This window comes from Puma concolor, chromosome A2, assembly GCF_028749965.1.
Source record: "Puma concolor isolate L17-30 chromosome A2, mPumCon1.1.hap2, whole genome shotgun sequence".
Taxonomy (NCBI): domain Eukaryota; kingdom Metazoa; phylum Chordata; class Mammalia; order Carnivora; family Felidae; genus Puma; species Puma concolor.
In genome coordinates, this window is record NC_141668.1 from 23,114,136 (window position 1) to 23,135,968 (window position 21,833).

General features: G+C 41.2%; 1 protein-coding gene across 1 annotated transcript in view; it reads left to right on the top strand.

Moving 5' to 3' along the window:
* COPG2 (coat protein complex I subunit gamma 2) overlaps positions 1-21,833 on the top strand; it is a 116,495-nt gene that overhangs the window by 4,750 nt on the left and 89,912 nt on the right. Inside the window, exons 4-5 of the mRNA XM_086689996.1 lie at positions 939-1,010; positions 14,809-14,888. Coding sequence (XP_086546122.1) covers positions 939-1,010; positions 14,809-14,888 — 152 coding nt within the window. The remainder of the gene's footprint in view (positions 1-938; positions 1,011-14,808; positions 14,889-21,833) is intronic.

Genomic DNA, 21,833 nt, shown 5'->3' on the forward strand with positions numbered 1-21,833 from the left:
AATTCTTATACTTTGTCCTTCATCCTAAACTTTTAAAGTTTTTCATCAGAATCTGTTTATTCTTATAAACTCTTATTCTTGTAAGTGACAAATAGATTGAAGTGATTGAGCCTAATGCCTTATATAGGATTGCTTTTAATGAAATTAAATATTGAAATGGTCATGTTTTAGGCGGTCTATAATCTGGAATTTTTGACTGTGAGTGAAACAGGTTATCTAGCATCTTGTGCCTTAAAAAAAATGTTGTTCCCAGGCCAGCAGCATTTGCATCACCGGGAGCTAGTTAGAAATGCAAAATTTCAGGCTTCACCCAGAGCCACTGAATCAGATTCTGCGTTTTGGCAAGCTCCTCAGATGATTTATGAAGCGCAGTAAAGTTCTGATGCAAAGCATCATCCAAAGGCTTACTTTCATATAACTAATCTGGTTCCTGCCCTTTCAGTTGGTCCCTTTTTGCCATGTTTTCTAGGATTCCTAATATGTAGTTCTTTACAATTTAATATTTATTATGCTCTTATGTCAGGCTTTGTGCTGGGCATTGGATTATGGAAATGGAAAAGGTGTGATCTCTGCTTGTAGGTGGTGTAGTAATAACATGCCATTCTGATTAGAAACTCAATTTGCTATTATTTTCTACCTCCTTGTAAATTGCAGTTCTCTAGGGAAATTAAAATAGTTCCTGCTAAAAGGTTAGAGACTACTATTCCAGAACTTTTATAGCATGGCTTGTGATACTAAATTATTTTAAATAAGGAGTGGACAAAATGGCCATGCACGTTTATAAATTGAAAGCCAGAAAAACAGCGTAGAGGCAGAATGTTTACAAAGAGATTTTCTTCCCGAGTTCTAAGAGACTTTTGCAGAAATAAAGAGAAATAAAGAGAAAATCCTTGGTATGCTTTATTTAAGTTTAAGAAATTGTTTTAAATTTTCCTTAGGGTGAGCACTTTGGAACTATGGAAGCCACAGAAGCCTTCTTTGCAATGACTCGGTTGTTTCAATCCAACGATGTAAGTCTTTTTATTTTATTCTTTTCGGCTGGAAAAACTCCTTTTATTCTTTTTCCTGGGGGAGCTCCGAACGTTCTAAATTGGGAAAGGTTGCTTGCAATATTTAGCATTACTTAAACATTATTTATCTTCATCAAATTTTTCAATGTTCATTAACGGCCATGTGAGTATGAGAGATGGATAGAATATAGCATAAAGCAGTCCCCTCCCCCACCCCGCATCTGTCATACAGTCATAAAAGCCATTCCCATCCAGCTTGTGGCACGCCACGGCGAAAGTGGACTGGTGTGGAAGTCAGTGGACATAGCTACCACCTCTCTAAGTTCATAGTCAAGTTTCTGGTGAGCCTGGGGTTGCCGTTGGTCAGCGGGTCGGGCAGGTAAGAAGATGAGCCGGATGCACAGTGGGGAAGAGGACATGGGGAGGGAAAAAGAAGAGAAAGGACAAAGTAAAGCTCCCGGCACCTCAGCGTTTGTGTTTCTGCCGTAAGCCACCCCGACTCCCAGAGCATGATGGCCACAGCTTTGCTTCCGTCTTCTAAATGTGCGTATTTCTCTTTTGCCCGGCTCTAGCTCAGAACCTGCAGAGAAGGGAGTCTGGGGAGATCTATTTCCCACCCTTCTGGTGACATAAACTGTCCCAATCTTGCAGTGTTTTGGTATGTTTTGCATATCTTTCCAGGCCACGTTTTGTCCCCAACCCCCAGAAACTTGTAGGATGTGAGTGTGGTTAAGTGTCTGGGTAATGATAAGTTTCAGGAGGAGGTGACTCCTTACGAACATCAGCAGTCCCTTGTCAGGCAGCTGTCTCAGTTGAGGCTGTTACACACTCTTCAGGCAAAGGGAGACTCCTTTCCTCAGACAGAATAAAGAGCTGCTACTTGCACAGGAGGCCTGGGGAGTTTAGGCTCAGCTTTCTCAGAATCTGCCCGTATGTCCCCATCCCAGTTCCCAGGGTCCCATTCCTTCCTGATCAAAGTCTTCCCTTTAACCTAAGATTCCCTGCAGGGTGGGTATTGATTTTGCATTATAACTCGGCCACACAGAGGATTTGCTTTTCAGAATTCTTGGCCCTGTGTCCACATGACACAGGCTTTCTATCAAGGCATTCTAGAAAATTTCTAGTCCCTCACCTAGACTTTGAGCAGTGAATTTAAAACTCTGGACTCATTTCTTTGACCAAGTTCTCCGGTGTCCTTAGAAGCAACTAACCCATTGTAAGAACCCATGTTTACAATACATTCCATGGCAGCCACTACTGGGTTACCCAAGCCTTGTCTTCTATAGGTCCTTGAATCTGCTTCTCCAGGTGATGATTTAAGTACTTTGGCCCCTGCATGCCCTGGACTATGAGTATCCCCTTTACAACTGGAAATGGGGCCATTCATGCCTTTTATCAAATCAGAGAAGCAATTTCAGATTTCTATTGTTAAGGTCCTGTTTCCCTGTAATCACTTCCTATACCAGAAATTTGGGGCGAATTCAATCAGGGAAGCAGAACCGTCATGATTACCGTAGAATTATGTAGTAGTGGAGTTAGACTAGAAAGCTCGGCATTTCAGGCTGCTGGAGGAGGGTCGTGGAGAGGGACTGGTGTAACAATTGTGGAAGGCTGCTGCCTCTTCGTGGCTCTGTGAATTTGTCGTGCAAGTGTCTGGTGGTGAATTTGCTCAGAGGGCTGGCAGTTGGGAGGGAGAGCTGGACATAGAGCAGAGAAGAGGGTTCAGGGCAGGGAAGAAACAGAAGGAGGACAAACTCGAAGCCTCTGGCACGGAGGTTGTATTAAGCAAAGAAGGCATCCGGGCCCCTGGGTGGCTCAGTCTGTTAAGTGTCCGACTCTTGATTTCGCCTCAGGTCATGATCTTGCTGTCAGGAAATCGAGCCCTGCTTGGGGCTCTGTGCTGATGGTGCAGAGCCTGCTTGGGATTCCCTCTCTCTCTCTCTCTCTCTAAACAAAAAAGAAGGCATGAAATAATTTTCTAGGAAATGGAATGGGGAAATGCAGGTTGTTGGAGAGTATGAATGGCCCCTTCGAGTTAGTGGTCATGAATTGAATGTATTACTTGGTGGCACAGAGAGTGTTTTTCTCCGGCTGCACGCTTCAGGATGTGGCATAGAGCAGTTGGAGATTGGATTCAATCAGGGTTAGGGTTTTTGCCAGGTTAGTAAACGGGGGGGAAGAACAAGGAAGTTGAGTAATTGAACTATTAACTGTGGGATCTGGTTACGAAGCAAGGACACGGGCTGACTGGAACAGTGAGAAGTTGATCGGATCGATGGATCGTAGGTCATGAGGAAGTGAAAGGGTGGTTGGAGTCCAGAGCGGTGGCTGGGGAGTAAGTTGCTTAGAAATGAAATGATGAGGGGGGATACTGTTCTACTGGTGGGGGCAACAGTGGAAGTGGGCGATTGCAAAAGGAAGGAAGGATCGGCGGAGACGAGGCCAATTCTACCGAGTAGTTAGCTTTAGAAGTATTGTCTGTATGGATATTAAAGTCACCTGCGATTATTACTGGGCTAATATTGGAGATTGTGGTGGCGAACATGGTACTAATATTTTTTTTTTAAATAAGGCAAGTACCCGGAGGTCTATTTAGGCAACCAGGAGTGGTGACAGGTGAGATTTCAACAGGCGGTGAGCTTCCCCACCTGTAGGTCTGGTGGATGAGGGTTAAAGGAGAGACACCAGCCGCTATTTGGGAGGGCTGCAGGGGACTCTTAGGGAGGAGCCAGCTTCCAGTTAGAGGCAAGATGGGGGTGTTCCGAGAAGAGTTAAGGATATAAGTGATGATGAAAGTGCCAGAGAGCCTGATGGAGTTTGGGATTTGAGAAGGATGGAAGACAGAGTCCCATTAGGCGCTGTTCCCAGCTGCACGGGGATAAGTTTCCAGGTGACAAATAGTGGCCAGGATATTTTAGGTTTTTTGTAGTGACTGAGGTAACTAACAACGTATAGCATGCTGTGATTCATTTTGATGGTCCCTTAGGCAGAACGTGGGATTGAGGTTTTTTGGGGGGAGGAAGGAGAGGTGGAGAATTTGCTGGCAGCATGTGGGGCTTCTTCGTTTTCCAGCCTTCCTTTGCCAGAGGGTCATTACCCTCTTGAGATTGGTAACTTCCTATCAATGTTTGTATATATGTAGTACATACGTTTGTTTGTATGCATAATCTATACTTAATATTTTTGTGTGTTTAAAAATATAAGGGATCAGGGGCGCCTGGGTGGCGCAGTCGGTTAAGCGTCCGACTTCAGCCAGGTCACGATCTCGCGGTCCGTGAGTTCGAGCCCCGCGTCAGGCTCTGGGCTGATGGCTCGGAGCCTGGAGCCTGTTTCCGATTCTGTGTCTCCCTCTCTCTCTGCCCCTCCCCCGTTCATGCTCTGTCTCTCTCTGTCCCAAAAATAAATAAACGTTGAAAAAAAAACTAAAAAAAAAATATAAGTGATCATATTATTATTGCTGTTTTCAAAATTAATAGTTTTGAGATCTACCTTCGTGCTACACATACATCTACTTTATTTATTTTCACTGCTGCATGTAATCCCAGTGTGTTAATATACAGTATTTCTATTTATTTATTCATTCTCCCCTTGGTAGATAATAGTTGCTTCCCCCTTTTTGCTATTCCAAATGATATTATACACAATGTTTATGTACATGTCTTGTGCACTTAGAATTTTTCCGTGGGAGATACCTACAACTGGCATTTCTAGATAATGCTAGTTATTTGATCTTATCAAATTGATCTTTAAACTGATCTTGTATGAGTAATTTACATAGACGTTGCTTCAAATCCTTAAACCTGTTCCTGACACTTTATTATCAGATCTAAATGTTTGATATTCAGAAGAATGTGAAATGACATCTCTTTGTGGTTTTAATTTGCATTTTCATGATCATTGCTGAAATTGAGACTCTTCCTATGTTTAGTGGCCATTGTACTTTCCTCCTCTGTGAATTGCCTATTCATATTCTTTGCGTATTTATATTCCCCTTATTGACTTATAGGAAATGTTTCTTATTTTAGTATTTTAAATACAGCTTTACTGAGTATAACTTACATATTATAAAATTCGCCAGGGCACGTGGGTGGCTCAGTTGGTTAAGCGTTCGATTCTTGATTTCAGCTCAGGTCATGATCTCGCGGTTCACGAGTTCGAGCTCCGCATCGGGCTCTGTGCTGACAGTGCAGAGCCTGCTTGGAATTCTCTCTCCCTCTTTCTCTTTCTCTTTCTCCACCCCACCCCACTCATTCTCTCTCTCTCTCTCAAAATAAATAAACTTAAAAAAGTAAAAAAAAAAAAATTCACCAATTTTTAGTGTACAGGTCAGTGAGTTCTGACCAGTGTGTGGAGTCATGGAACCATCTCCACAGTCACGATACAGAAACCTCCATCACCCCAGAATGTGCCCCCACATCGCTTAGTTGTCTGTGTCCTTCCTCGACCCCTAGCATCTAAGAAGTCAGCGATCTACTTTCTGACAACATGGTTGCATTTTCTAGAATTTTCTAGAATTTCACTTAAATTTAATCGTATAACATATAGCCTTTTTATGACTTTTATGTCTTGTTTCTTTCTCTTAGTTTATGGCCTTTGAGATTGACTCAAGTTTTTGTGTGTGTTGGTGGTTTTTCACTTTTACTACTGAGTAGTATTTCACCGTATGGTGGTGGTCTTGTTTCCTTATCCATTCACAGGTAAATGGATATTTGGGTTGTTTCCAGTTTATGGATATTATGAACAAAGCCGCTAAAAGTAAATATTCAAGTACAAGTCTTTGTGTGGACCTACTGTCCTTTTCTTTGCTTGACACCCAGAAGTGACATTGTTGGATTTGCATTTCCTTAATGACAACTGCATTAAGCAGATGTATGCTTATTTGCTTTCTGTGTATCTTCTTTGGTGAAGAAGTGTCTGTTCAAATCTTTTACTCTTTAAAAAGAAATCATGTCGTTTGTCTTCTTATTGAGTTGTAAGCTTTCTTTATATTTTCTGGATACAAGACCTTTATCAGAGAGGTGTTTTGTAAATATTTCCTCCCCGTGTGTGGCTGGCGTTTTCATTCATTTATACCGTTGTCTTCTCCATTAAAAAAAAAAAAAAAGTATAATTTTCATAGATTCACCCTTTACAGAGTATAGTTTTATGAATTTTGACAAATGCATACAGTAGTATCATCACCATTGCAGTCAAGATTTAGAATGTTTCCATCACTCCAAAAAGTTCCCTCATGCCTCTACATGTGATCTGTTCCTCCCATCCTTCTGTTCCTCCCATCCTTCTGTTCCTCCCATCCTTCTGTTCCTCCCATCCTCTCTCCCAGGCAACCACTCATCTTTTTTTCTTTCTGCATAATTTTTCCTGTCTGGGAAGTCATAACAATGATATGAATTCATATGAATGAAGCCTGTTGAGTCACTTAGCATATCGCATTTGAGGTTTATCTGTTGTTTGTATCAGTAGGTCACTTCTGTTTATTTCACTCAGCTGGTCTACTGTTTGCCATTTGAAGGATATTTGGTTTATTACCAGGTTTCAGTGGTTGCGAATAACGTTGCTGTAAACATTCGTGTATAAATTTTTTAAACGTAAGTTTTTATTTTTCTTGGGTCAGTTCCTAGGACTGGGGTTGCTCGGTCACAGATGACAGGTGTAGGCATGTTTAACTTTGTAAGAAGTTGCCAATCCCTCTTCCGTTTCTGCCGTCACTGTTAGAAAGTTCTAGTGACTCTGAATTCTGGCTAACCCTTAGTGTTGTCTTTTTTTGCTTTTTAAAATTGATTTCTTTTTAATTTTAGCCATCCTAATAGGTATGCTGTGGTATCTCTTTGTAGTTTTAATTTGCATATTCCTAATGACTAATAATGTCAAACATCTTTTCGTGTGCTTTTTTTGCTTTGTGTATATCTTCCGTACTGAAGGATCTGTTTATATCTTTTGTCCATTTTTAATAATTTGATTGTATATTATCTTATTTTTGAGTTTTGAGAGGTCTTTGTATATTCTGGATACAAGTCCTTTATCAGATATGTTTCCTAAATATTTTCTCCCAGTCTGTGGCTTGTTTTTTTCCTTCCATAGTCTTTCAAAGAGAAGTTTTAAATTTTGATGAATTCCGGTTTATCAGGTTTTTTTTTCTGTTGTGAATTATGCTTCTGATGTGTATGATAGAAATCTTTGCCTAACCCAATGTCCCAAAGATTTTCTCCTATGCCTTTTTTCTAGGCATTTTGATCCATTTTGAATTAATTTCTATATATGATATAAAGTAAGGGTTGGATTTCTTTTCACCTCCCTCCCCTACCTCCTTTCACCACCTCCTCCTTTTCCTCTTAACTTTCTTGTCTGGACAAATGGTACTGAAATGGTTGCATGTCAAAATGGAAGAAGGAGGAGATAATGATTGAGTTACATTGGCACACTGGAACATTCTATCTTGTTTCATTGTGTTTATTCATGTGTTTATTCGTATTCTAGTACCATACTGTCTTGATTACTATACCTTTATAGTAAGTTTTAAAGCAAGTAGTCCACATTTTCCTTTTTTTCTTTTCCTTTTTCACAAGTTTTGGGTCTTCTGGGTTCTTTGCCCTTCCATATGAATTTTAGAATCAGCTTCCGTTTCTATTATTTAAAATCTGCTGGAACTGATAGAGATTACATTGAATCTGAACATCAATTTGAGGAGAACTGACATTGTAACATATATTTAAAATCTGCTGGAACTGTGATAGGGATTACATTGAATCTGAAGATCAATTTGAGGAGAATTCACATTGTAACATTATTGTGTTTTTTTGGCTACACAAACACAGTATTTGTCTCTCCTTGCTCAGGTCTCTTTAATTCCTGTCAGCAGTATTGTAGATTTTAGAGTACAAGTCCTGTATATGCTTGGTGAAATTTAACCCTAGTTAAGACTTTTAAAATACTATTGCGTCTATATTGCTTGTAGTTTATAAATGAATTAATTGTTTGCATATTGACCTGTTTCCTGTGATCTTGTTAAATTCATTTATTAGTTCTAGGAGTATTTTGGAAGACTCCTGAGAATTTATTTTTTCCTTTTCAATCTGCATGCTCTTTATTTGCTTGTCTTACCCTACTGTCCTCTTGTACTATCGTACAGGGTAAATACAAGTGACAGTTGGGGACATCCTTGCTTTGTTCCCGATCTTAGGGACAAAGCATTTAGTCTTTCACCACCAAGTGTGACACCAAGTATGGTGTTAGCTCTTAAGTTTGTCATAGATGCCCTTTATCAGGTTGAGGAAGTTCCATTCTATTCCTAGTTTGCTGAGAGATTTCTTTTTTGTGAATGGGTATTGAATTTTGTCAACTGCTTTTTCTACACCCACTAGATTATCATGCCTTTTCTTTTTCAATATGTTAATATGGTGAGATGCACTTATTTATTTTTCTGGAAAACATAAAATCTTTGGTTTCTGTTTGTTAAACTATGTGAAGCATTTTTGAGTCTGTAGTCATGAAATATATTGATCTGCAGGTTTTTCTTACAATATTTTTGTCTGGATTTCGCATTGGAATAATGCTGGCCCCAGAAAATGAATTGGGAAGTGTTTCTTCCTCTTCTGCTTTTTGGAAGAGTTTTTGTAGAATCATTATTAATTTTTCCTGAAGTGTTTGATGGAGTTCACTAGTAAAGCTGTCTTCTTTAGGAGAAGGCTTTTGATAATTAACCCCATTAAAAAGAATAGATTTGGTGCTATCTGTTCAAATTATTTATCCTCTTCAGTGAGCTCTCGTAGTTTGTGTCTTTCAAGGAATTTGTTCATTTCATTGAAATTGTTGAACTTTGTTTCCCTAAAATTATTCATGATATTCCTTTATTTTTGTAGTGTTTGTAGGATCAGAAGTAATGTCTTCTCTTTCATTCTGATACTGGTAAATTGTATCTTCTCTTTTATTCCTGGGAAGTTTGTCTAGAGCTTTATAAACTTCATTGATCTCTTCATACAACCAGCTTTTTGTTTCATTGATTTTTCTCTATTAATTGTTTTTCTTTTCCGAATTAATTGTGTGGGAAAAAAAAAAAAAAAAAAAAGAATGCTGAAAAATCCAGCCATAAGAAGGAGGGAAAAAAGAAAGAAAGAAAGATGGATCAAGAAGGACAAACATAAATCATATCATAAGATGATACATGTAGACCCAAATCCACGTTAAATGTAAATGCAAAACACAAAGAACATTTGTAAAAATTGATTGTAGGGGCACCTGACTGGCTCAGTTGGTGGGGCACGTGATTCTTGATCTCGGGGTTGTGGGTTCAAGCCCTACGTTGTGTGCAAAGATTACTTAAAAATAAAATCTTTAAAAAAAACAACTATATACTGAGCCATAAAGCAAGACGCAACACATTTTAAAGGAATGAAATTGTACAGACCGTGTTCTCTAGTTACAAAGGATTGGTGTTGGAAATTAATCATAAAAGAGTACCTAGGAATTCACCATATATTTTGATATTAAAAACATATTTCTGGGGGTGCCTGGGTGGCTCAGTCGTTCAAGTGTCTGACTCTTGGTTTCCAGCTCAGGTCATGATCTCGCAGTTTGTGGGACTGAGCCCTGCATCAGACTCCGCACTGACAGTGTGGAGCCTGCATGGGATTCTCTCTCTCTCCCTCTTTCTCTGCTCCTCCCCTGCTCATGCCCTCTCTCAAAATAAATAAATAAACTAAAAAAAAGAAGACCTATTTCTGTTCTGTTACTAGCCATGGTGCCGTAAAGGGGTGAGGCTTATCCTGCTACCACAAACACCTAGAAGACCAAACAAAATATATTACACGGTAATTTTCAGACATTAGATTAACAGGCATCCTGGGTCTGTGATCTGGAAAAAAGAAAAACAGAGTGAGCCCTAGTGTTATCTCATGTGCAGAGGCAGATTACAAGTATCAGGTCAAGGAGGGCCCACTGAAAAGGAGCCTAGTTATCTCTCTGAGTTGAGGAAACCGACAGAGTTTGAGGAAGCCAAGAAAGCTCAAATTTGTAGAGCAGATTACTAAAGAGGAAAGAAGTAGAGGGAGAGGGAGAGAAGCAAGAAAGGAAGGAGATAGTTGTAGCAATTTGCTGAGGGCTCCACTTAAACCTTTGGATAAGAATTGATCTGTGCATATGTAAAAGGAAACTGCCCAAGGCCAAAGAAAGGAACAGCAGAACGCAGGGCTGGCACTCGTTGGTATTTCTACCAGTGAGAGTGGAAAGACCTTTTCATTTGGTGTAGTTCTCAGAAAGGTATCACCTCGGGGCGCCTGGATGGCTCCCTGAGTTAAGTGGGCAGACTTCGGCTCAGGTCATGATCTCGCGGCTCAGGTCATGATCTCGCCGTTCACAAGGTCAAGCCCCACGTGGGGCTCTGTGCTGACAGCTCAGAGCCTGGAGCCCGCTTCAGATTCTGTGTCTTGCTCTCTCTCCACCCCTACCCCGCTCATGCTCTCTCTTTCTCTCAAAAAAATAAACAATAAAAAAAATTTTTTTTAATGAAAGATACACTGCATGGATACACTGGAATCATAGCAGATTCCAGACTGTAGGGGGAAAAAAATCAGTAACCTGGAAGACAGATAGAAACTATCCAAAATGAAGCCAAAAGAGAAAAAAGACAATTAAAATGAACAGGGCATCAGAGGGATAATAGTTTGGAAGTTCTTTTAGTGGTTACCCTAGAAATTGCAACATGGATATTTGACTTGCAGAATCTAACATTTATCTTTGTCTTGTACCTGTTCCTGGAAGATTTGAGAACCTCTTTATGTATGCGAATGTATAAACGTGTATATTATACATACACACTTGCACATTTATATACATACACATATGATAATGCATCATTTTTGGTGGGTGTTTTGTTTGCTGTTCACTGAGATTTACTCACGTCCTTACCACTTTTTAAAGAAAGATTTTATTTTTTTAGAGCAGCTTTAGGTTCACAGCAAAATTAAAAGGAAGGTACAGAGATTTCCTGTATACTCCCTGACCCGACACGTGCATAGACTCTCCCGTTATCAACATCCCCTCCCAGAGTGGTAAATTTGTTATAATTCATGAACCTGCATTGGCACATCATAATCACGTGGATAATCATTAAATGCTACAAAGGGTATTTCTTTTTGTTTTTATATATTTTTTAATGTTTATTGTTTTTGAGAGAGAGACAGAGCACGAGTAGGGAAGGGTCAGAGAGAGAGGGAGACACAGAATCCGAAGCAGGCTCCAGGCTCCGAGCTGTCAGCACAGAGCCCGACACGGGGCTCGAACCCACGAACCTCAAGATCATAGCCTGAGCTGAAGTCAGACCCTTAACCGACTGAGCCACCCAGGCGCCCCTACAGAGTATTTTCACCGATTTGAAAATCCTCTGTGCTTCATCTATTCATCCCTGCCTCCTAACCTCCAAACCCTGGCAACCACAGATGCTTTAACTGTCTCCTTTTCTGGGATGTCATATAGTTGGAATTACATAGCGTGTATCTTTTTCAGATTGGTTTCTTTTACTTAGTAACAGGCACTTAATTTCCTCCATGTCTTTCCGTGGCTTGATAGCTCATTTTCTTTCTAGTGCTGAATAATATTCTTTTGTCTGGATGTACCACAGTTTATGCATTCACCTCCTCAAGGGCACGTTGGTTGCTTCCAAGTTTTGGCAACTATGAACAAAGCTGCTGTAGACATCGTATGCATGTTTTTATGTGGACAGAAGTTTTCCACTCCTTTAGGCAAATGCCCAGGAACACGATTGTTGGATTGCATGGTAAAAGTATGTTTAGTTTTGCAGGGAGTCACCAAACCATCTTTTAAATTGGCTGTACCATTTTTATTCCCACCGGCGAGAGTTCCTGATGCCTCACATCCTCATCAGCATTTGGTGTTGTCAGTGTTCTGGATTTTGGCCATTCTATTAGGAATGTAGTGGCATCTCATTATTTTGATTTGCCTTTCCCAAATGACCTGTAGTGTGTACATCTATGATATGTAAAGAGCTCTTACACTTTAATGCTTATACTTTCATATACTTATTTGTCATCTGTTTATCTGTTTAAGTGAAGTGTCTTAAGGTCTCTGGCTCTTTTTTTTTTTTTTTTTTTTTTTTTAAATTTTTTTTTTTCAACGTTTTTTATTTTTATTTTTGGGACAGAGAGAGACAGAGCATGAACAGGGGAGGGGCAGAGAGAGAGGGAGACACAGAATCGGAAACAGGCTCCAGGCTCCGAGCCATCAGCCCAGAGCCTGACGCGGGGCTCGAACCCACGGACCGCGAGATCGTGACCTGGCTGAAGTCGGACGCTTAACCGACTGCGCCACCCAGGCGCCCCATTCTGGCTCATTTTTAATCAAGTTGTTTTTCTTATTTTTGACTTTTAAGAGGTTTTTATACATTTGGGGTGACAATCCTATATCAGGCATTTTTCTCCCAGTCTGTGGCTTGCGTTTTTTTTCATCCTCGTGACATTGTCTTTTGCAGAACAGAAGTTTTTGCTTTTTTTTTTTTTTCTTTAACATTTATTCGTTTTTGAGAGAGAGAGACAGAGACAGAGCATGAGCCAGGGAAGGGCAGAGAGAGAGGGGGACACAGAATCCGAAGCAGGCTCCAGGCTCTGACCTATCAGCAGAGAGTCTGACATGGGGCTCGAACTCATGACCTGGGAGATCATGACCTGAGCCGAAGTCAGACACTTGACCGACTGAGCCACCCAGGCACCCCAGAAGTTTTTACTTTTAATAAGGCTGGCTTTTTCATTATTTCTTTTATGATCATACCTTTGGGGTTATATCTAAAAAGTCATCATCATACTCAAGGTCATCTAGGTTTTTTCCTATGTTTTCTTCTACGGATTTTACAGTTTTGCATTTTGGCTTTAGGTCTGTGATCCATTTTGGGTTAATTTTTGTTAAGAGTGTAAGGTCTGTGTCTAGATTTTTTTTTTTTTTTTTTTTGCATGTGGCTGTCCACTTGTCCAGCACCATCTGGGGAAGAGACTACCTTTGTTCCATTGTATTGACTTTGCTCCTTTGTCAAAGATCAGTTGACTGTATTTATGTGGGCATATTTCTCAGGGTCTCTTCTATTCTATCCGTCTATTTGTTTATTCTTTAGCCAATACCACACTGTCTTCACTGTTTACCGCTTCTGCTCTTCATGTCTTGCCAGATTTCTGAGTCATTATCTAGAATGATTTTCTGTGAGCCTGAAGAATGTGCCTTTTAGAATCTCACTCTTTCTAGACTTTAGATCCTTTATCCTATGCCTGTAAGGCCCTGGGCTTGTACTTCTCCGGCTGTGAGGTGTTTGCTTTTCCGTTTTGGCACCCATGAATGGCTCTTGATTTTACCCTTGGCTACATCGTTAAATTTTGTGTTCCTATTTCATTCGACATTTCTGTGTGTTCGTTTAGACAGTGTGTTTTAGTGGTAACAGGCACATCTTTGCCAACACTTTGTATTGTCACTCTTTGTCATTTTAGCCATTTTGATGGGTGTGAAGTAGTATCTGAAATATGGTTTTTTTTGTATTTCCCTGATGACTAATAGTGTAGAGCCCTTCCCCCCACCTCCACCCCCGTTTTTTGTGCTTTAGCTGAATTTTTTTTTTTTTTTTAATTTCCAGTTTTATTCCGCTTCACGGTAGATTTTTATCGGGGGGGAGGGGCAAATTTTCTTCAGCTCTGAAGTTTTGATTTTTATTTTTTGTTTTCTTCTCAGAGTAGGTTTGTATGGCTGTCATCTGCCCCATTCATCTGACCCCTCCTGGCTTTCTCTTTCTCTTTTCACTTAAACTTTCTCTGGATGATTTTTTTCCTGGTTAATCACCACGAGACTCCTCAGTTCCTTCGCTTCCCTTAATGGGCTCACTAGTCTCCACCAGGTTCTTTTTACAGCTTGGGGTCTGGAGCCGGGTCTGATGTATTTGAGTTTCACTGCTTATAAGAAATGTGACGTTGCCTGGTAGGGAACGAGGCCAGACAAGCTAGAGGAACCGGTGCCCGTAGTGTATGAATAAACCAGAGGGAAGGGGAGGAGGAAGGTCGATGAAACTTTACTATTGGTAAGTGAACAGTTACTTTGGATCCAGGTATCCTTCTAGAAATCTTGATACTTGAAAGTGGAAGTTGGTTATACAAGCACAAATACTTCAAGGAAAAACATCTAAGTTGCTGGACTGAGGAAGATAGAGTCTGCATGTCTTTCCATCCATATATTTAAAGAATTAAAAAAAAATTTTTTTTAACATTTATCTATTTTTGAGAGACAGAGAGAGACAGAGCATGAGCTGGGGAGGGGCGGAGAGAGAGAAGGAGACACAGAATCCGAAGCAGGCTCCAGGCTCTGAGCTGTCAGCACAGAGCCCGACGCGGGGCTCGAACCCACAAACTGTGAGATCATGACCTGGGCCGAAGTCGGATGCTCAACTGACTGAGCCCCCCAGGCGCCCCGTATATATTTAAAGAATTTTAAAAATACATTTTCTAGGATAAGCCTTTAACACTTTGAGAAATCTATGTCTTTGGATTCACACTGTCAAAGCTTGGCTCTCTGTATAATTAACTGGATTTTAAAATTTTCACCTAGATGTGTGCCGGTGCATCAGTTACTTGTTTGGGAAACAATAGTATTCTGAATGTTGTCTCATCCAGGTATTTTTAAAAGGATTTTTTTGGGGTAGGTGAGAACCTTTTTCAGAATAATGTTCTAAATATATCTACTTGGGGCTCTCACTTCAAATAGTGTAAAGAACCATTTCCTTATGAATAACTGCTGCCTTTTATAAATAATTTTGCAGCAAACACTGAGAAGAATGTGCTATCTTACTATCAAAGAAATGGCTACAATCTCTGAGGATGTGATCATTGTCACAAGCAGGTATGCGAATGGTCAGAACCTAGGAGGGGGCGCTTCTATATTTAGTGGAGTATTTGTTGTTCTTTTTCTGTTAATTTTACTTTTTTGACTGTAAGGAAGCCAATGGGAATTAATATATATATGTTATTTTATATATATGTTATTTATATATATTATATGTTATTATATATGTTATATATGTTATTATATATGTTATATATATGTTAATTCACATATATATGAATTAATATATATATGTTATTATATGTATATATCTTAAAGCATTCTTTCCTAAAATGTGATTGTCATCATGTGAAAACCATGCCTATGTGATAAAGCAAAGTCACAAAGGATAATGCTAATAGATTTGCTAATACATTTTAAAGGTTCGTTATAATATGGAAACAGAACCAAAAAGTAAATGACACAGTGACACAAAATATTTACAATAAGTATATTAAAAAGCTAGTATATGTAATATGTAAAGACCTCTTCAACTTAAAAAAAATTCCAAGTGATCGTTCATAAAATAACTAATGGAAAGGACCTGATTGTTTTTAGTCATTCTCACTGTAACCCAAAAAAAGCAAATTAAAAACTCCAGTGAGTTATAAAATTTTACCCATCAAATTGGCAAAGAAGAAAAAACGCTGTAGGTATTTGTAAGGGAGATTGATATTCTTGTACATAAAGGAGGCAGAATAATAAATTGATTCAGTTTGTCTAGAAAGCAGTTAGGCAACATTTGTCGAACATTTAAAAAGGTTTATCCCTTTGTGGTTTGTTTTTTAAATGTTTATTTATTTTGAAAGAGAACACGTGTGAGTGGGGGAGGGGCAGAGAGAAAGTAGAGAGAGAATCCCAAGCAGGCTCCACTCTGTCAGTGCAGAGTCGGACAAGGGCCTCAATCCCACGAACCGTGAGATCATGACCTGAGCCGAAACCAAGAGTCGGACGCCTAACCGACTGAGCCATGCAGTTGCCCAGGGTTTATCCCTTTGACCCAGTAATGCCACATCGATGGAAGTATGGTCAGAAAATAATCAGAGATAGCACAGGAAGACTTATATGTGATAATGTTCATTGCAACACTGTTTATACTAGCAAAAAGGATAAAATAAATATATGCCATTCTTAAATGTCATTTAATCAACCATGTTGTCAGATTAGGAGATACTTTAATTTTTTGAAAATATTTTTGAAACATTAATGATATGGAAAAGTCCTCAAAAAGTGCCGAGTAAGAGTTGGATTCAAGTTTATGTACTTTATATAGTCTCCCTTTTAAAAATATTTTATGTACATATATGAAAATATGTGGATGGAAATATACTAATGTATTACCAGTAGGTTCTCTGGGTGTTTGGGAGTGTGGCTATTTATTTTCTGTAAAATTTTGATTTACAGTTGTAGAATGAATATGTATCACACACACACACACACACACACACACCCCAAATGTTATTTAAAAAAGAATTGCCTTCCTAATTATTAACTATAATCCATTTAAGTAAATTTGGCTTTTGTGTAACAAAATAAATTTCGGAGGAGGGTGCTTGTCTTTAACCGGCAGTCGTATTGAATATAGTTGCAGTTAGTAAGGCTTTCAGCTGGAAAGAACCGAAAGCCCGATGTAGTCACTAGGCGTAGAGTGTTGGTTCAGTAGTTCAGGGCGAGGGCTGGTGTTTCTTGAATCCCACATTGTTGCAAAATAGGTGCCTGGATGACTGGCAATACACCATTCAAGGTGGGAGGGGTGCCGGGAAAGGGGCCAGGGAGGGCCAGCACCATCTGCCTCTTTTATCAGGTATGCAATAGCTTTTCCCAAGGCGATTTTTAGATTTCATTTGACACAGCTGGGTTCTACGACGCTCGTCGGGACCAGGAAAGTGACTATTTAGCTTTTAAAGCCCGAGTTATTAGGGGCAGGCAGGGGAGAAGGGGTTGGGAACGGGTATGGGATTAGTTAGCTAACGATATCTGCCACCAGTAACAAACAGAAAATCTTCACTTAGATTGCTATAGTCACTAAATATTGGAAAAGTTAAAAATAGATTAGGGTTTTTTTGTTTGTTTAGCTGTTAGTACTTTCCTCTGACTCCCGTTAGGCTGCCATGAATTATGGTTTGCTCCTGGCTCATTTCAAGTGATTAGTAGATGTGGTAGGCAGAATAATGGCCCTCCAAAGATATCCCTGGCCTCATTCCCGGGACCTGCGAATATGTCACATTACGCAGCAAAGGGGAAATGAAGTTGCCCATCCGCAGGTAGGGAGAATGGTGTGGATCATCCAGGTGGGCCCTGTAAGGATAAGGGTCCTTAAAAGTGGAGGAGGGAAGCAGAAGCGTCAGGAAAGAGAGGGGATGAGGGGAGCAGGTCGCAGATGCAATGTTGCTGGATTTGGAGACGGAAGAAGGGGGCCGGGAGCCAAGCAATGTGAGTGGCCTCTAGCAGTTGGAAAGGGCAGGGACGTGGGATTCACCCTACAGTTCAGAAAGGAATGTAACCCTGCCGACACCAGTGAGACCGGTGTTGAGTTTCTCACTTACAGAACCGTAAGAGAAAGAAATGAATGTTGTCTTATGTCTCTAAGTTTGTGGTCATTTGTCACAGCAGCAGGAGAAAAGGAATAGGTTTTGTGGCATGTACGGGTATCGGATCAGCACACTGTGCGCTTAAAAATTTTACAATGTCATATGCCAATTATCTCTCAAAGTAGGGGGAAAAAAACCACTAGAGGTTTTGGTACCTTGGAGTGGGGTGCTACTGTAACAAGTACCTAAGACTCTGGAAATGGCTTTGGAGTTGGGCGATGAGTAGATGCGGGAGGAATTTGGGGGCGCAGGACAGAAAAAGCTGACACCGCCTCGAACAGAACGTTAGTAGAAACCTGGATGTTAATGAATGGTAGACTCAGAAAGAAGTGAGGAGTAGAGAAAACACTGATCACAGTAGAGAATGCTGAGATCGTTGGCGGGAATGTGGACGTTAATGGCGCCGCTGCGGAGGGCTCAGAAGGAGATGAGGAGGGCGTTTAGGTCCTGGAGGGAAGGGAACCCTTGTCCTGTGGTGGCAGAGAGCTTAGGATTGTGCCCTGAAGTTATACAGAAATCAGGACTCGTGAGCTTGGCTGTTTAAGTGAGATTTCCAGAGTGTTGAGGTGCGGCCTGGTTTCTTTTTGCCACTCACGGTAACACGTGCGGGAGTAGAGAAATAAATTGAGGAGACACCCGTGAAAGAACCAGGCGTTCCTTACAAATACCAAATCATTATGTTGTGCACTTGAAACTGAGAGGTTATAGGTCCATTATACCAAAAAAAAAAAAAAAAAAAAAAATCAAGAGTTTTTTGGAAATTCTCAGCCCGCCCCAATTGCAAAGGACGCTAACATCAAGAGATTCAGTAGGAAAGTGTGCTCTAAAGGAAAAGTCAAACAAAGGAGTTACTCTACAGCCTTTTGCTAACACCCCAGGAGGATGAAAAGGTCAGAGTCTTCACTCACACAAAACACTCTGAAGAGATCAAGGGTGTGACTCATAGATTCCCTCTGCATCTAAGCAGAAGCCGGAAATAGAGATGGGGTTGTTTAGGCAAGATCTGTGGTGAGGCTCTGGTCTAATGGAGTGAGTCTCTGTACGTATATGGTAGTCCCACAGGGCTCTTGAGAATCTTAGCCAGCATCACCGCCAGCGTGGACTGAAAGGGACAGAGGGAGGACAACGTGAGAGAAAGTTGCCCGAGTCCCAAATTCTACAGCAGGATATAGGCCGAGAAGACCGAAGACTGCTCAGCTTTAAACACATGCTGCCCTTTATGAAAACGAAAGGATGGCCCTGAGGGCAGGGGAGCAGGACCAGAGCATGGAGTGGAGAATGACTGAGCATTCTGCCCCGCACCCGAAACCTTTTCCAGCTTGCTTGGCTGGGTTTCAGAATTCCTTGGGACCAGTGACTTTCTTTTATTTATTTTCCCCATTCCATTTTCTCTTTGTGAACAGGAATGTCTGACTATTATCCTGGGGTGGTCCCGCCATTGTATTTCGGGAGCAGAGAACTTGTTTTCTAATTTCACAGGCCCACAGGTGGAGAGGAATTTTGCCTCAGGAGAGAGGCTACCCAGTCTCCCCCATACCTAATTGAGAGGATTTTGATGATAAGGTCAGGGGTTTTGAATCCGTGGGATGTAGATGAGCTTCTGGAGTCTAGGTTGGTGCTGTAAAGCGATGAGATTTGGGGGGAACTTGGGATGGGGTGCATCAATCTTGTCTGTGAGGTAGATGTAAGCCCCACTGACACGGTCAGTTTAGCCCAATGAGACCCACATTGGACTTCTAACCCATGGAACCATAAGTTGATAAAATTTTGTTTTAGGCCACTAACTGTGGCCGTCTGTTACAGCAGGAATAGAAAACTAGAGACGGCCATTCAGCACATGTAGACAACGATGTGACCTTGCTGGGAAACCATGGTGATTAAGAACACCTGAGGGCAGACACCTCCCTATGAGTGGCCAATAAATACGTGGAATGTTCTTGATGTTATTATCAGGGAAATGCAGATTATAAAGCCCCAGTGAGATACCATTCCATACCCATTAGAATCTAGGTTCAAACCACAAAGCCCGACAGCACCAAAGTCAAAGAGCCTGCTCCAAGGCCAGGTGCGTTGTAGGGGGGTGTGGGATGGCATAGCCACCTTAGAGAAACTTACGCAGAAGACTTCCAAGAGGAAAGAATAATTTAAAGCCCCGAAAGGCTCCAGCTACACTCGACCAATTATCAATGTTTTGGAATGGATCAATGCAACATTATAAAGATTTCAGTCCTCTCTAAATTAGTTTGTAAGTTCAATGCAATCTCAGTGAAGCAGCCCACAGGCAATATATTATGGACGTAGAAAAACTGATACTAAAGTTTAAGTCAAAAAACAAATATTTAGGAATAGCCAGGAAAGAACTGTAGAAGAACTGGGAGCTCTCCCAGTCAGTGAAGCATTAAGGCCTGGACCCTTAAAGCAGTGTGGTCCTGGCACATGGATGGACAGACCAGGGGAATAAAATTGTGTGATGACTTTGTAATGTGTCACCATGGCCATGCTGATCTACATCGTCAGAGGTTGTTTTGGTACAAATGTATAGAATTAGACCCCAATACACATAGAAATGTAGTATATGACAACGGGTGGCATCTCGGATCACTGGGATAAACACTGGGGTACTTTCTAATATGTGATGCTGAGACAACGGAGTAGTCCCTTGGCAAAAGAAAAAATCAGATCCATATGTCACATCCTATTCGTGAATAAACTCTAAAGGGAGAAAGACTGTAAATTTTCAAAATGGAAGCATACAAGTGCTGGAACAGGGGTGTGTTCCTCTTTAACCTTGTTGTAGGGAAAAGCTTTGTTAGGACTACAGTTCCAGAGGCAGTGAAAGAAAAGGTTGATAAATCTGATTGCATAAGTTTCTCATCATAGAAGATGATCCATGGGTTTTCAGTAGATCTGAGGGGTACAGTTTCTTAGGTTCATGGTATCCTACGTGACCTCGCCACTCATTTTATGGCAAAAGCCGTGTGACGGTGGGCTCGTGACCAAGAGATCCGGTAGTTTCACCATATTCTGTCAGGAGCAGATAGCCTAAGTGCAGTGATGGCTCAGTTGAGGTAGTAGTTTGGCGATGGGACCCTGTGAAGTTGGAGGATTCTCCTCTGGGATGAAGTATGTGCATTAAATTGATGGTCAGTGTATGATACTGTCACCGATAAATACAATAGGTGGGTCCAGGAATCGAGAGGTGAAACTAGGACTGGCATCTGTCACCCTTGCTCCCAGTGACCTGCCTGTAGAAGTTATGCTTCCCACCCCCACTCTGAATGTGAGTCAAAAGCGCTGGTTCTCAAGAGGCAGCGTTCTCAGTGATGAACAGGGGGAGGCATTTAACCCATTGACTCCTGGTTCCTGCTGTTTGAGGATTGCCTTCAGCACAGAGATACCCCACACTTCTGGATCCACACGTCTGAATGACAAGTTGGCAACCACAGGCACCACCCACTCCAGTGTCTGAGAAGTCCTGGGGCAGAGAAGTGAGCCAGTTTGCACATTTAAAATGATGACTACTGTTGGGTCGCTTTGGATTCTTGATGCTGATGGACCAGCAGGTAAAGAAAGGAGCTGTGTCCTCCTAGAGGTAGTTGACCTTGATCCCTATCAGGAGCTAGGCTTGTTGCTCCACAAACGTGGGAGAGAGGACCGTATCTAGAATTCAAGGTACTATTTACTTACGTATATTTTGATGTGTTCATGCCTGAGGCAATGGTCAGTAGAGGATGGGGAACAGCCAATGGTCCAGCCATGGTAAATCTCCAACAAAGAGCTCAGATCCTTGGAGATAAAGGTTTGGGTCTCCTATCAGACACCTGACCAAGATGAGATCAAGTGCTGGCTAAGCGTGAGGGGAATATAGAATTGGGTAATCATGGGAAGGATGTGGTGGGTATCAATCACGGCTGCGGGATGAGTGGTAGCGGTAAGGATTGTACCATGTGCCATTCATTTTCCAATCTCTTGTAGAAATAGTGGATGGTTACCATCTTGAAGGCTCAGTGACAGGTCAGATTTAATGGAGGACATGTTCAAATTTGACGGACGTGAAGGATAGACTGTTCTGGATGCTGTTGCCTCAGGCCTTCTCTCTGATCCTAGCTGTGCTCGTGGTCAGCTGTTCTGTACAGGGGCCAGCTCACTTGCGTGAACAGTGCCTTGCCGAAGCACGCGCTGTGTGTTCTGTTGCTTGCCCCCCAGTTTCCCTGGTGCTCCGGTTTGGGCCCTGACTTGGAACTCACATGTGGGAGGTAACATGTGCATGTTAACCAAATGGGGAAAGAACGCTCTGGGGTTAACTGTCAGCCAGTGGCTGAGAGCTAGTGGATAAATTCTTTCCTTTTCATCCCTTGGAAATGTGGTCCCA